Raw genomic sequence first — 14,282 nt, forward strand, 5'->3', positions numbered from 1 at the left:
AGCTGAAAGCAGATGCTTAATGACTGAGCCACCCAGGCGCCCCCACTTAAAACATTTTTATAGGGGAACCTTACTTGTAAGCACCAGTGATTTCTTGGGTATTAGCAACTCAAACTGAACAGTCAGATGGAGGAAGCTAACTTTTTACATGGGTGTACATGGGTGTCCATACTGTTCCATTACTGTGCAGGCACGTGTGTGTGTGTTTATGTGTGTGGTGTGTGTGTGCACAACATGCACTGGTGGGGCCAGGGATGCACACACAGACACACTAAATGCCAGAACCAAAAACAGCCAAGGAAACAAAGCCAATAAGAGACAGATTCCCGTGGTGTTTACAAAGATAAGGCTCCCTCACTCTATAAAACAGACTCACTCCACACACTCCTCTCAAGACAGCAAGCTAGAATCAAAACCTTCAAGAATTGGTCGTTCTGTATCTACTTTAACTCAGAGCACTAAATGACTTGCCCACACTCTGATCAAATGCCTGTGGCAATTTGCTAAAGAACATGAAGACTTAGGGAGCACAGCAGTGACAACAGAAAGCCAGTGTCACTGGATACCCTTTCAACACCATCTTCCCAGTATCAGAAAGTCTCCTCAGGAGAAGCTTAAGAAACACTTGGCTGGCACTCCTGACACTCAGAAATGCCACCACAGGAAATGTAAAATTTACCACCCATGTAAGCACCACAACATTTCAATGTCAAATTAAGAAGACTTGTCACGGGGCGCCTGGGTGGCTCAGTGGGTTAAGCCGCTGCCTTCGGCTCAGGTCATGATCTCAGCAGGGAGCCTGCTTCCCTCTCTCTCTCTGCCTGCCTCTCTGTCTACTTGTGATTTCTGTCAAATAAATAAAATCTTATTTAAAAAAAAAAAAAAAAAACCCTTCGTGTGCTTTGGGAAAAAAAAAAAAAAAGACTTGTCACACCTTGGCTACTGAGGTAACTGATGGGGCCAGTCTGGTCAAATTATCCTCACAGAGAGGCGGCTGATGAAGAAGTTATTCTAGGCACTCCGTCATCCAAGCTGTCACAGCAGTAAGCACAGAGGCACAGCCCTGGGGGTCTCACAGTCTTACCTGGCCTGCTGCTGCAACAGATTCAGGTCCGTGCGCACCAGCTGGGTGGCATCCTTCTGACTCAGGAGTGCGGCTGAGGAAATGACTGGCACAGGAGGCCTCATTGGGTGCAGATCAAGGGGAGGCTGGGGAGCCTCATGCTTCCGCAAGTTACTTAGAACCCTTTCTTTAGCTGAAAGAAAAGTAAGTCCTACTTACTGAGTAATGGCTACTACGAGGTAGTAACATAATAAGTGGGTGCAAAGCCTTGGCCTATTCGAGAAGAATGCTAAAGATCTACAGAATAGTTATATAAACCATCAGAGGCCTGAATAAAATCATTATCTTCCATTACAAATTTTGAGGGAGCCCCCACACAGCTATTACTATTCTACCAGGAGCTAGGACCTCACAAGCACGTGATATGATTAAACAGAATTCTACCGGAAAAGCCTTAATGAGAGTTAAAGAGCTAAAGCTCATGATCTTAAATTATTATCCTAGACAGCCTTGTGTGACATGCTAAAGTGCCTAGACTTGATACTCATACAAAGGAGATTTAGTAAACAGCTCTCAGCAAGCCGGAGAAAGATGGTAGCTATCACCAGACAATGGACTGGGGAAAGGGCAGGTAGTCCCATTAAGAGTTTAATGTAATCACCCAGATAGGTCTCATGGGAAGAGAAGGAAAAAAAAATGGATGTTAAGGAATATAGCAGAGTGAAAAAATCTTAAACTGGGCCGAAGTTTGAATGGGAGGGGTAAGACTAGCAGAGTTAAAATGAACAAAGTCATGGGCATAAACTCCCACAGAACTTCTTTTACATGGGTATACTGTCATGCATTCATTCGTCCACTTACTCATTCACTCAATAAATAGAGTACAAATAAGAAATCAGGTGCTGTGTAAGAAAGGCAAATCTGTCCATCCAACTTTGTACTCGACTGCATGTGGTCCCATGCTGATGAATCCAATTTCAATGTTTCTATTTCTATCCCTAATAAAGAGCTGACCACACACAGGTATCCAATAAATTCCTACCTTCCCACCCTCTGTCTGAACTGCACTGAACACATACCATACAACAGGTGGGGACTGAGAAACACGAAGAAAAATGCTGCCACAGATCTGACTCTTTTCAAAAGTAAGATAACAGGGGATACAAGAGGTCAAGGAAATCTCAAGTCAGTAAGTCAGGTCAACAAATACTTAAGGGATTACTAAATTTCCAACTTCATTCCAGATGTAGCATTCCATTTTCTATTCTTAAGAAAACTGAAGACAATTTAATAGCCAGGATTTTACTTGGCACAAAAAGATCTGTATTGTTTGCACCCCAAACAGATGGAATTTAACATTCCAAACAGGTCAAGTGAGGGATCGTCCTGTAGAGCCAGGGTTTTTCCACTAGAACAACTTCTCTTTGCACAGAACGTAACAAAGTTGGATATTCATCACTGCTAAAGACCCCTAGCTTCTTCAGGTTTCTCTCAAGCAACATTTTAGGCCAGGACTAGAGCTATTGCCCGAACTCCCTATCTCTAACTTCTTTTACAGAAAAATTAAGTATCCTATTTGAGCCATTACTGTTCTGGAGTTTCTTTCACTCGTAGCTGAACCTAACCCTAAGTTGTAGACAAGTTAACAATGAACTCCTAAAAAGAATTCTCACTGGAGGGATACACTGTGTAAACCTTAACCCACAATGCTCAGATTCAATCATTCATTCCCTCATTCATTCATTCATTCATTCATTCACTCGAGGGGGCTGATGCTCATTCAGCTCACCCAACAAAGGATCAGTGACGTCCAGCTGCACTGACAAGCTGCAGGGCGGAGAATGGGACTCCAGTGTGGCCTGCATCCACAGACCAACGGTTTCCTGGAACTCATAATGTATGCGCTCCATGTTCAAATATTCCATCCACAGATCCTAGAATTGAACCACAGGACATTAACTTCCACAGATGAATCACATATTGACATATAAAACGACATATTTAACTAAAAAGTAGACCAGTAAGGTTTAGCACAGGGCAGTCCTTACCAAGTTCTCCAGTATTAGCATGAATCACATTTAAAATGGACACTAACAGGGGCGACTGGGTGGCTCATTCAGTTAAGCGCCCAACTCTTGGTTTCAGCTCTGGTGATGATCTCATGGGTCATGAGATCTCACCTCCCATCAGGGTCCATGCTCAGCAGGGAGTCTGCTTGAGGATTCTCTCCCTCTGACCCTCCCTCCACTCCCATGCATCCATGTTCCCTCTCTCAAATATATAAATCTTTAAGAACTATATGTGTGTGTGTGTCTATATATATATATATATATATAATATATACATAGAGAGAGAGAGAGAGTAGGTGTTTGATTATACACCAAGATCAGAAAAAATAATTTTAATAGCCCTACCAACTGTACATTTATAAATTACATACACATAGAACTGAGTTAGTAAATTATAAAACACTGGTAAAAACCAGAAATTTTAAAGAGATAAATAACAAATATATTGAAAATTGTTGAATCTGGATTAGATCAAGACCTTGGTCCCAATACCACTTTACAGGATAGACAGAGGACAGAGAAACATATTAAACCACACTAGCAAAGATAAAATCTGTGAAGTCCAGACTGTGGAGAAACTCTATGAACAAACTATCCAGTTTCTTCCACAAACAAACTGGGGGGGGGGGGGGTGTTGGAGGAATAAGGGGAGGACGAGTAGATTAAACAAATCTTTAAGAGCTATCAACCAACCACAAAATGAGGATCCTGACTCAAACTGTAAAAATGAAAATAAAACTTTTATGACCTATATGAGGCAACCAGAAACTGGAACACTACTTAGGTATTTGTTATTAAGAAACTGCTGTTACTATTTTCCAGACATAAATGTTATTTGGTTATAATACCTTTTAAGCCCTCCTCTTTGAAATTTTTATGTATCAAATGCTTTCTAGGATTAGTTCCGAGATAACATGGGTAAAGGGGGTGGACAGGCTATAGATAAAATCTGACACCTGGTCCACAGCAGGCAGAGAAAGGACAAGGGTATGTGTGCTGCACTGTTCCATTTTTCTGTATGGTCAAGTTTTTCTTATGATAAAAAGTAAAATAAGTAACAGGTAAAATGAGAGAAAATGGAAGTTTCAGTATTCTTTTCCCACACTCCAATGAACTGTCTTGTGTATCTCGCACTATGTCCATTTCACTCTAGTGATCAGTACGTATCAGAAAGGGAGACAGTCTCTAATTAGAAGAAATGCCAGCTCTCCGTGATCATCAAAAACTATAGCAAATAGTAGTAACGGGTGATCAGACACGGACTATCATTTTGTAAACAATTTTTTTTTCTGATTTTAACTGTTTAGAGGATTCCTCTAACCCTACAAATGTCTCTGGTTTCTCAATGAGCACACTGCCATGAAGTCCTAAACCATGTCCACACCATGACACAAGGCATTCCAGACTCCGAGGAGAAACTCCCAAGTCATACTGATCACAAGCCTGAATCCTAGAAGCCCCAAACAACCGTTGGGGGGTACTGTAGTACTGTACCATTCCCCCTACTGTGTATACACACCTTTTTCAAGTGGGGTCACTAATGTCACCTTGTCTGCCTCTATGCTAAATAACTGCCAACAGGGTATAATGACTAAGAATACTAAGAATTAGCAGCGGGCAAGCAGAGATGTCTCAGAAACCACAATAACACAGAACAACTCTACCTGTGAACTACAGATCAAAAAGTGGAGCTAAAAAATCAAATAGCAAAGACTTACAAAAAAAAAAGAAAGAAAGAAAGAAAGAAAGAAAACTATAAATTCTCTCGATAAAGGGGAACCAAGATAAATTCCAGAGAGCCAAGGAGCTATGATTAACTTTTAAAACCACTGACCAGAACTACACACTAATTCTTAGGTTAAGGCTTTGGCATGTGAAGGATAAAGAAGAGATAAAGACGGAATTGACTCAAAGAATTTCAGGGCACCATGACTGCCCATTTATTTTTCCTGTTTCTCGGGTCCTGTATTCTCAGCCTTATTTCTCTATGCCCTAAATGTCGTTACTTCTCAGGGTTCTCTGGCTTCGTTCAGTCCTCTTCTCAGTCTAAATGCTCTACTACCATCACAGCCACATTCCCTACACTGCCCCATTTCTGAATTCTAGATCTACATAACCCCTCCCTACCAAATCCTGGACAGAGCATTCTCCTTGAACGACCTCTAGCACCTCCTCTTCCAGTATTCTGGATCTCTGTTAACAGCATCTCTAGCTGCCCAAGCTAGAAATCTGGGTGTCCTCATGTATCGATCCATCCCACCTGTGTATTTTATCTGAAAATCCTCTTGATCTTACTGATTCTTCTTCAACGTACTTTATTTTTTTTTTAATATTTTATTTATTTATTTGACAGACAGAGATCACAAGTAGGCAGAGAGGCAAGCAGAGAGAGAGGAGGAAGCAGGCTCCCTGCTGAGCAGAGAGCCCGATTCGGGGCTCGATCCCAGGACCCTGGGATCATGACCTGAGCCAAAGGCAGAGGCTTTAACCCACTGAGCCACCCAGGCGCCCTTCAACGTACTTTAAATTCATCCATTTATCTAATCACTCGTGCCATTTCAGGGCCTCTTCAAACAAACACTTCAGAACTATATCCAAATTCTTTAAAAAGGCAGATATATGGCCTTTGGAAATCTGACCACCGTTCACCTGTCTGGTACCCTCTGCCCTCCTCAGGGTTTATACCCCAGCTACACCTTTTGAACATGCCCGTGGCCCCACTTCCATATCAGTAAGTGGTTTTAACGTTAGATTGTGACCTATTCGATCACAGTCAGGTATACTCAAAGAGACACTGCCGTAGTATTACCTGCTGATTCTGCATCACTTTGGCTAGCCTGTGAATATCGTAATGCTTTGGTAGAGAAGGGATATAGGTATCTCCTTTTTGAAAATTCTCATCTTCCAGCCACAAAATATACACATTGAAGAGCCTGAAAGAAAAAGACAGAATTATATAAAATACAAAAAGACATGCAAACAATGAAGTTTCTTACATCTCTAGGAACACTGTCACTACTACATAAAAGTAACAAGCACGTAATACCAAAAACGTTTCCAACCACCACCGCAAGCATGGGCCAGAAGGGGAGGAAGGTCACAAATCCTTACAATATGATGCAGAAATTGCTACAACAAGGCTGTGAGGAAAGAGCTCTATGAACTCTTTTATTAACGTCTATATAAATATACCATAGAGAAAAAAATAACCAGAGGAGGTATTTTAACACAGATCTAGGATCTGAAATTGGAATTTTTCCATCTTGGCAATCCAGTCACAGTGAGCCTCAGTGGTTGGAAAATTTAAATACCATTCCAAAAAACACGCTGTCTCTCTTTCAGAGAAAACATTAAAAGCCATCTTAAACTTTTGCAATGGAAGAACCTGCCAGCTTTAGGCTCAATGACGCCCTCCTGCTTCAAGAAATCACAAACAGAACTCAAAAACATGTGTACACCTTGTTCCCATTAACAAGGAATAAAACAAAGCCTGGCTAAAAAAAGAGAAAAAAAACCTCCATTTTCCAGGAAAAACTTTTGTAAAAATTTAATGATGTTTCCTTTATTTGCTTTGTTTCTGCAAGGAACACAGTCTATTTAGCTAAGATCACCAGTATTTTAAGCACCCATTTGCAGCAAGGCGAGGCTAGAGGAGTCTGGCACACAAGCTGCAGGGTGGGGTCTGGGAGGTGCATGGCTTGGCTCTGCTCAGTAACATGGAAAACCACCTCCCTTACCTCCAGGGCAGCCCGTGTAGGAAGACGGACAGGACCCTGAGGTTCTCACAAGGAGGAGGCCAGCACAGGGTTCTCTTCCAGCTTCTGGCTCACTTAGATGGCTACTTTACCAATATGTCAAAGGAATGGGGGTTTACAAGAGGCAGAACCACACATCAAACTTTCTTGGCTGATCTAAAATGTTCAAAGATTGAGCCTCCCCACTGCTTAAACCTGGCTAAAAGTAGGTTCTCCTTTAAGCAAGCAAGGTAAGGGGGGAAATCACCCCGGAGGTAGAAAGATAGCCTGAAGGGCTTTCAGGTCAGGCAAGCCTGAAGCCTCAGCACTGGATCAAAACCCCGGTTTCCTCACCAAGACATTTGGCATCCAGGGCTAATGATTAGAAGCCATTTTATTAAGTCTTATTTAGAAGACTAATACCTGGTTTATGGCAAGCATAAATGAAAAGTAAAGGACCTGTGTCAAAGGGACCACACTTACTTCAGAGTTCTTAATCTTTGGGGGCTACCTACATTGTGCCTGATTTTAGAAGCAGTTTTGGGTGATTGCTACCCTACCTCAGGCAGATTCCAAGAGCTATATGAACTTCGCTTAAAGAACCCTGCCTTCCTTATGAATTTCCTTTTGAGAACTGTCCTGGCAGGCTTTACTAAATGTTCACCTCCTGTGACCGACTGCTCTGGTTTCTGTTATTACATAGAGAGAAAGAAGAGAGAGACATCAGCCCTCTGGTTTAAGACCTTCCATTCAGACTCCAGGCACTTGACAGAGCTGTATCCAAAGTGCCGATTCCCTTCTCATGAGGAACACAGAAAAGAAGCATTACCCCAAGCAAACCCAGTGCAAACCTCCCTCTTTATAAAATCCAACAGGGTTGAGAGAATGACATCTGGCAGGCTGTCGCACAAACAGCTGCTCCAACAGTGTTCCCGATGCTGCCAGCGACAGCAGAGATGGCTCAATAACCACGGCCCACCTCACAAGCTCCGTGTGCAGCTCCGGCGAAGTCAGGTAACCCGGGGTCCCCGCCTGGCTGGCAGATGGCCCTTCACTGCCCTCTGCTGGGACGCGGAGTGCCTTGCTCGCAGCATGGTGGAAGTCGGCCACCTCCGTCAGGCGCCTCTTCATTTCTTTCAATAAATTGATATGAGCAGGACTTTGAAAAAACCTTCTTCCAATACAACCATCTATAGGTAACCTTAAAAATACAAGCACACATCACAAGATCAACCCAAGATGCTCTTTCCATGTGGCACACAATTGCAATCAATTGCCAATTCAGTGGCTAGCAATATACCACATTAAATCAATATCTGTTATTTCTACCTCAGTGGTTCGTATGAGGCTCCCACAAGCATGGTGCATATGAAAGCAGTTTTAAAAAGAATGAAATGCTACCCAAATTTAAGAAACAATCACCACTTAGTGGTAGAGAATAAAGACAGTGTTCTAGAAGAACTTGCAAGCTGGCAGAAAACAGAAGAGCCTAAGAACCAGTATCTGTACATTCTGAAGGACTGAGGTAAGGGACTAAGGGTGAGCTAGGAACTGAGTTGAAGCCAGAGAACACAGTCAGGAACAGTGGACAGGTCCAGCTGGCCAGAGTCTCTTCATACTCAGGGGAAATGTTAGACACCCCCAGGCACAGAACCAAGAGCTGCCGGGCACTGCCCAGCCTTTGTCCACACCTGCTTCTGCCCTTCACAGGTCTGCATGGACGGCCCCCACAACAGTCACACGAGCAGCCTGCTTCGGACAGTTTCACTCCCTTTGAGCTCCGGGAGCTCTCTGCTATACCGTGCCCAGCTCCAGGCGCTGCCTTTACCCGGGGAGCTGCCACAAGATACCCTAAACTCACAAACTGTCTAGTCTCATAAATGTGAACCAGGAAGAGAGGCGGACTCCTAGCCAGAGGTTGGAGGATGGTTCTAACTCACAGGCCACAATGAGCATGAGAGCAGACTACAGAGTCAAGAACAGGTTCACAGACACAACTACACTGGGTACCATACCCATATTGCGGTCCTGGGCGATGAAGATACAGGAGGAAGAACTTCTGCCAAATGAGAGGCAGAAGAGGGTGATCGGAAGGCGTGACAAGGGCCTGGTGGGCCCAACGATAAATCAGCAGCCTCTGGAGGGACGGGACGATGGGAAGCTTCAGCTGGGCCTGGGCCTTCTACAAAAGAAGAGGGGCTTTGAGCACCCATAACATGGTCACAGTTCCAGATAGTCTGCTCTTTCTAAATGATCCAAATAAAACCCTGAACATTTTGTTTTCAATTCAGTGAGGAAAAAAAAGTCCTATTTCCAACTCACTAGCTGATACTTTAACCTCCTTGATAGCAAAATGTGTGGGGCAGTTTTTTTTTTTGTCAAAACATTTCACAGACCCCCCAGACTGGAATATGTCTTACACATTTTACCTCATTTCCATGCCTTTCCAAGCCTTTGTGCACAAAACACCATAGTGCCAGGAAGCAGAATGACAGGAAAATCAAGTCAATTTTACTGTCAAACATTATCAAACTCTTGAAAACTTAGATTTGAAAAGAACTTTCAAGAATTATAAACTCCATGACAGGATCTGAAACCCAAAAGCCATGTCTCTATTAGGAGACCCTAACACAGGTCTTTCATTCTAAAGCCTCATCCCATTCTTTTTCTCCCTTCAGTGAGCTTAAGGATCAGCCAGGGAGTTTTTAAAACAAATTCCTGGTCCCGCTCCAGACTTCAAAACTCAGAATTTCAAAAGCCAGGGTCCAGGAATCTGATTTTTAAGGAAGCTCTTCAGGGGACTCACATGGGAAACGGTTTTAAAATGAGGGTAAACCCCTGCACTCATGCGTGAACACAGACTTCAATCATTAGGTGGTGACATGTTATGCTAAATAAAGCTTGGAAAGGAAGAATAAGCTTCAATTATACAGTTTTAAGAACTGGTTTGGATGTTGTACTTGCCAAACATTTACAACAAAAGGAAACACCCCAAGTTCAGAAGCTATTAGATGAATCCATCAATAAACCACCTTCTCCCCACTCAAATGCACATCAGCCTTTTGCACCTTCAGAGCTTGGTCAGGGGTAAAAGCAGAGTTTATGACCAATTCCCCTTCGACAACTCTTCGGAGCTGGGAGTCTTCTTCAAAGATGGATTCCACATTCAGCACTGTCCAGGCGAACCAAACCTACAAGGACAGCAGGTAAGGGTGAGCGGAATGAGCAGCTCGCTCAGACCAAATCATCCCGATATTCTACAAATGCACATCTCTTCTACCAGGTATCTCAATCAACAAATATTTATGGTTCCCCAAATTAGTAGAGTTCTTACACCTATCACTGTTCTTGTCGCAGATACAAACTTAAAAAAAACAAATCATTGAAAAATGCTAAATTCCTTCAGAAATGCTCCTTCAGTAAAAGAAGATGTTTGTTCACACAATAATTATTTATTTTATGAGGGACAGGAAAGAGAGACAATCTAAGCTCTGCCCTCCAGAAGTTTTCCACCTCTCTGAGGAGCTGAAACTAATGCGTAAGTAACTATAAGGTGAAGTGAGAGGTGGTGAGCACAGAATCAGGAGTCAGTGGCTACGGGAAGCTGGCAGAAGGAGCGCGGATCACAGAGGCGAACACGCCAGAGACGGCTCTGCACGGGGAACGGAGGTGAAGGCAGGCCTGGCAAGAAGACCAGGTGAGGCAGAGGCAGAGCAGCGGAAACCAGGGACATGGGTGGGCAAGAGCAAGGAGGGTGCTGCCGCTGATCACAAGAGGTACAAGGAGGAGCAGGAGGCCAGACCGACAGGAGGCTGAAGGATGTCACTAGTGGTGGAAGTGATCAATCGGGGACATAATCGGACACACAGAGTCAGACAGGGGTAATAATGAAGAAAAAGCTGCTGCCGCTGCTCACAATGGCAACAGCAGCCAACACCGAGTCCGTGCAGTGGGGCTGGACTAAGCACACGTCTGAGTGCGTTACATGCAGGTGCAGTCATTATTCCCGTTCCCCAGCGGAGGAAACTGAGGACAGAGAGGTATGCAAGCTGCTGAGGCACAGGGCAGACAAAGAGCAGACTGAGCCCCAGGTCATCTGGCTCCAGTGTCCGTTTTGTGTGGGTTTTGTGTTTTTTTTTTTAATTCACTGGAGACAGAGAGAGAGACAGCACAGGCAGGGGGAGAGGCAGAAGCAGGCTCCCTGCTGAGCTGGGAGCCCGATGTGGAGCTGGATCCCAGGACCCTGAGATGATGACCTGAGCCGAAGGCAGATGCTTAACCGACTGAGCCACCCAGGCAGCCCCAGTGTCCACTCTTAACCATGCTGCTGGCAGGCTCTGCAGTTGGGCAGACCAGGCCTGACCACGAGCTGTATGATCCTGAGCCAGCCACCTGGCCCCACCAAACCTCGGTTAACTCCTCCATGAAACAGAAGAGCAACCGCACCACCTCAGCAGAGGCCACTGGGAGGGTTCTGCAACACTGTAAGTACTAAAGGAGCGCTACTTAAAGTTAGTAGCACTACATCAACAAAGATGATAACAACATTAAAAGTTTGCAAAGATCACCAATGGACCACAAGGGCTTTCCTACCTGAGTGGGCGTGGCCAAGCCCTCCACAAAAGAAGGAGTGATGTTGCCAGCTACGATCCAGCTCACCAAAGAAGAGAGCAGACTCCGATCACAGTGGTAACCCAAAGCATTCTACACATGGGACAGGATATGCAGCAAAGAGAAAAGTTTTTTAAAAAACCTTACCGAGAATATCAGCAATTAGCCTCTTACAATGGTAGGTTCTGGTAAGACATGGATTTCACTAATTAGTCCCTCAGCAATGAGAGTCGCAGGAAGCGTGTTACAGCCAAATGCAAGGAGCAAGGCTCCTCCTGGGGGGTCTTTTCCTTTGGCTTCTCTGGAGTCTACATTAGCAGGGACTATGGTTCCCAAGATAAGGCACCATCAAGAACAAGCTTTAAAAAGGCACTGGCCCCAGAGTAGTACTGGGAACGATGCATTTGGGGAATGTTCTGAGAAGGCCACTATCTAGCCAAGGATTGAAAGAAAAATTCTCTAACAGGTTTACCTTATGTTGCTGGTAAAGTAATTTCTGTACACAGTCTTCCTGCATCAGCTCAAAAGCTGTTTTACACAAGTGGTCCATGAGGAAGAGAATGGCTTGCTCTCGGTACCAAAGATGCTGGCTTATTAGAGCCTGGACCCAGAACTCCAACACGGCAACAGGGCCCACTTCATTGGGCTGGGTGCTTACGGATATGTGGGCCTATGGAGAAAGGGCTTAGGTCATGTGGAGGTAAGAGTCAGTCTCCCATTTTTAAGACACCAACAAAATAACTACTTCCACTGCAAAGCCCAAATCTGCTGATGTTCTTGACCAAAAACACTGTGCCAAGTGCTTTGAAATGACCAACACTCAGATGTGCTAACAGCAGGGTGCCTGACGGGGAAGATGGGCCAGCGTAGATGTGGGAGCTTCCTAGGGGCCTGACCTGGATCATGCTGTTGAGAAGCTTCACATTGTCCCCATGGCTGGCTCCCGTCAGGTGCTGTGCCACTTTGTGGGTGACCTGCTGTGTGACACCCTGAGGGACACCACTGTCCAAGTGCAGGAACAGGAGGAGGTGTGACAGGAACCTGCCAGGAATGAAGGACAACACATTTGACCTTCTAATCAGAAGTCAATAAAGTTTCCAGTAGCTAATTACTTATGAGGAAACAGAAAAATATTAAAATATTAAAACTGATCCCAGATCAAAGTTCTACTTAGGGATTTCAATAAATCTTCGAGAATTTCAGAAGAATGAAGTTTTCAAATTTAAGGTGGGTTAAAAGGAATTCTATCTACCTGCAGAAGTACAGTGAACACATAGATCCAAGACATACAAACATGCACAAATTAAAGAGCATTAGAGGAACAACATCCCAAGGGCCCCTTTATCCCCTCCCCACTCTCTACCCTCACAAAAGCTGAGATGTTTAGGAAATCATCACAATCTGGTACTGGGTGTCACCTTCATACACGGTTGGTTGGTATAAGGGCACATGTCGGGGGTGTCCCACCACAATTAGTCAGGAAGTGCCCTCAGTTCCCTGGATGTACCGACTCCCTCCTCTCTCCTCTGTTTTGTCTGGGTTTTCTCCCTGAAACACTCCCCAACACCCAACCTGGCAAACTCCTACTCATTCCCCGCGCATCTCATTTAGGATGTCCTTTCCCCAAAGGACACTTCCTGACCCCTCCCTGCCATCTAAAATATATCTAACCCACTAAGCCTCCATCCCTTCCCCTCAACCATCCCCTTGCTCAACCACCTACTGCCTCCTACTCCACCCCCGACCAGGATGTGACAACCAAAATCATCTCTAGACATTACCAAATGTCCTCTGAAGGTCAAAATCACCCCTGGCTGAGAACTACCACTTTAGAATAAAATCACCTGATGTTATCATGAGCTTTTTTCCCAATTACATGAGCCAATATACGCCCTTCTTGGTGAAACCAGTGTGCACTGGATTTTTATCATGTTCAATTAAGAATCTTGATTAATACCCTATCCTTAATTCCCTCCCTCCCCAAACAGCTATTTCTTTTACTATAAATCCCATATACTTTTACCCATATGCAAATGCAACCTATACACACAGCATGGTCTTGCTTCATGACTTTGTAATTACCTCAAAAGTCTTGTTTTCTCCACAAGATTATCAATGCCTCGTGTGATGAGAACCTTCCTATGTATCTCATCTGTCTGTAATACTGCAGACCATGAAAAGCAATGTGTTTCACTACTGTTACAATGGCAAAGCCATTTGCTGCTCAATGTCAGCAGGTTTCATGGAAACAACCGCTTTGTCAAATACTAATAAGCTACAAGCAATCTAAAATTAAGTAAGAAAGGGAAATATCTCTTGAAAATAAACTGGAATCATTATTAAGAGTCACTGTTCATCAACTCAGTCATTATTAAGAGTCACTGTTCATCAACCTGCATTCTAAACTGGGCAGGAAGTTTTCTGCCTCTTAAATAAAAAATACACTACCAAATCACATCATTCCCTACTTTACTTGAAAACACAGTCGTCGGTCCTCCCTCTACTCACTGCTCGTTCTTCAGAAGGTAATACTGGCAAGGGTAGAACAAAGGCAGGATCTTATCCAGGACATGAACCACTGTTCTCAAATGCCTCGAATGGACCAGAATTCCCAACAGTGAGATGCCTTCTGCACAGAACTTCTCGATGCTATGGAAAGAGACAAAGGCAATGAGCAGTCAAGGTTGCCAGTTCAGGAAATGCTTTTCTTCCAATGGGCCATCAGCCCACTTGCCACCCAAGATGATCTCAGGTCTCCAACACATGTTGCGCGTAGCCAAACTTCACACAGAAATACCAGCACTG

The 14,282-nt window shown here is 44.1% G+C and overlaps 1 protein-coding gene across 2 annotated transcripts in view; it reads right to left on the reverse strand.

Annotated features, from left to right (window-relative positions):
• EPG5 (ectopic P-granules 5 autophagy tethering factor) overlaps nucleotides 1-14,282 on the reverse strand; it is a 105,012-nt gene that overhangs the window by 45,602 nt on the left and 45,128 nt on the right. For both annotated transcript variants that reach the window (XM_059409581.1, XM_059409582.1), the window contains 10 exons: nucleotides 13,986-14,126; nucleotides 12,374-12,518; nucleotides 11,950-12,147; nucleotides 11,460-11,570; nucleotides 9,935-10,057; nucleotides 8,882-9,048; nucleotides 7,846-8,067; nucleotides 5,942-6,065; nucleotides 2,853-2,997; nucleotides 1,085-1,256 (listed from right to left, as the gene is read on the reverse strand). In XM_059409581.1, coding sequence (XP_059265564.1) covers nucleotides 1,085-1,256; nucleotides 2,853-2,997; nucleotides 5,942-6,065; nucleotides 7,846-8,067; nucleotides 8,882-9,048; nucleotides 9,935-10,057; nucleotides 11,460-11,570; nucleotides 11,950-12,147; nucleotides 12,374-12,518; nucleotides 13,986-14,126 — 1,548 coding nt within the window. The remainder of the gene's footprint in view (nucleotides 1-1,084; nucleotides 1,257-2,852; nucleotides 2,998-5,941; nucleotides 6,066-7,845; nucleotides 8,068-8,881; nucleotides 9,049-9,934; nucleotides 10,058-11,459; nucleotides 11,571-11,949; nucleotides 12,148-12,373; nucleotides 12,519-13,985; nucleotides 14,127-14,282) is intronic.

The sequence above is a fragment of the Mustela nigripes genome, chromosome 8 (genome assembly GCF_022355385.1).
Source record: "Mustela nigripes isolate SB6536 chromosome 8, MUSNIG.SB6536, whole genome shotgun sequence".
Taxonomy (NCBI): Eukaryota; Metazoa; Chordata; class Mammalia; order Carnivora; family Mustelidae; genus Mustela; species Mustela nigripes.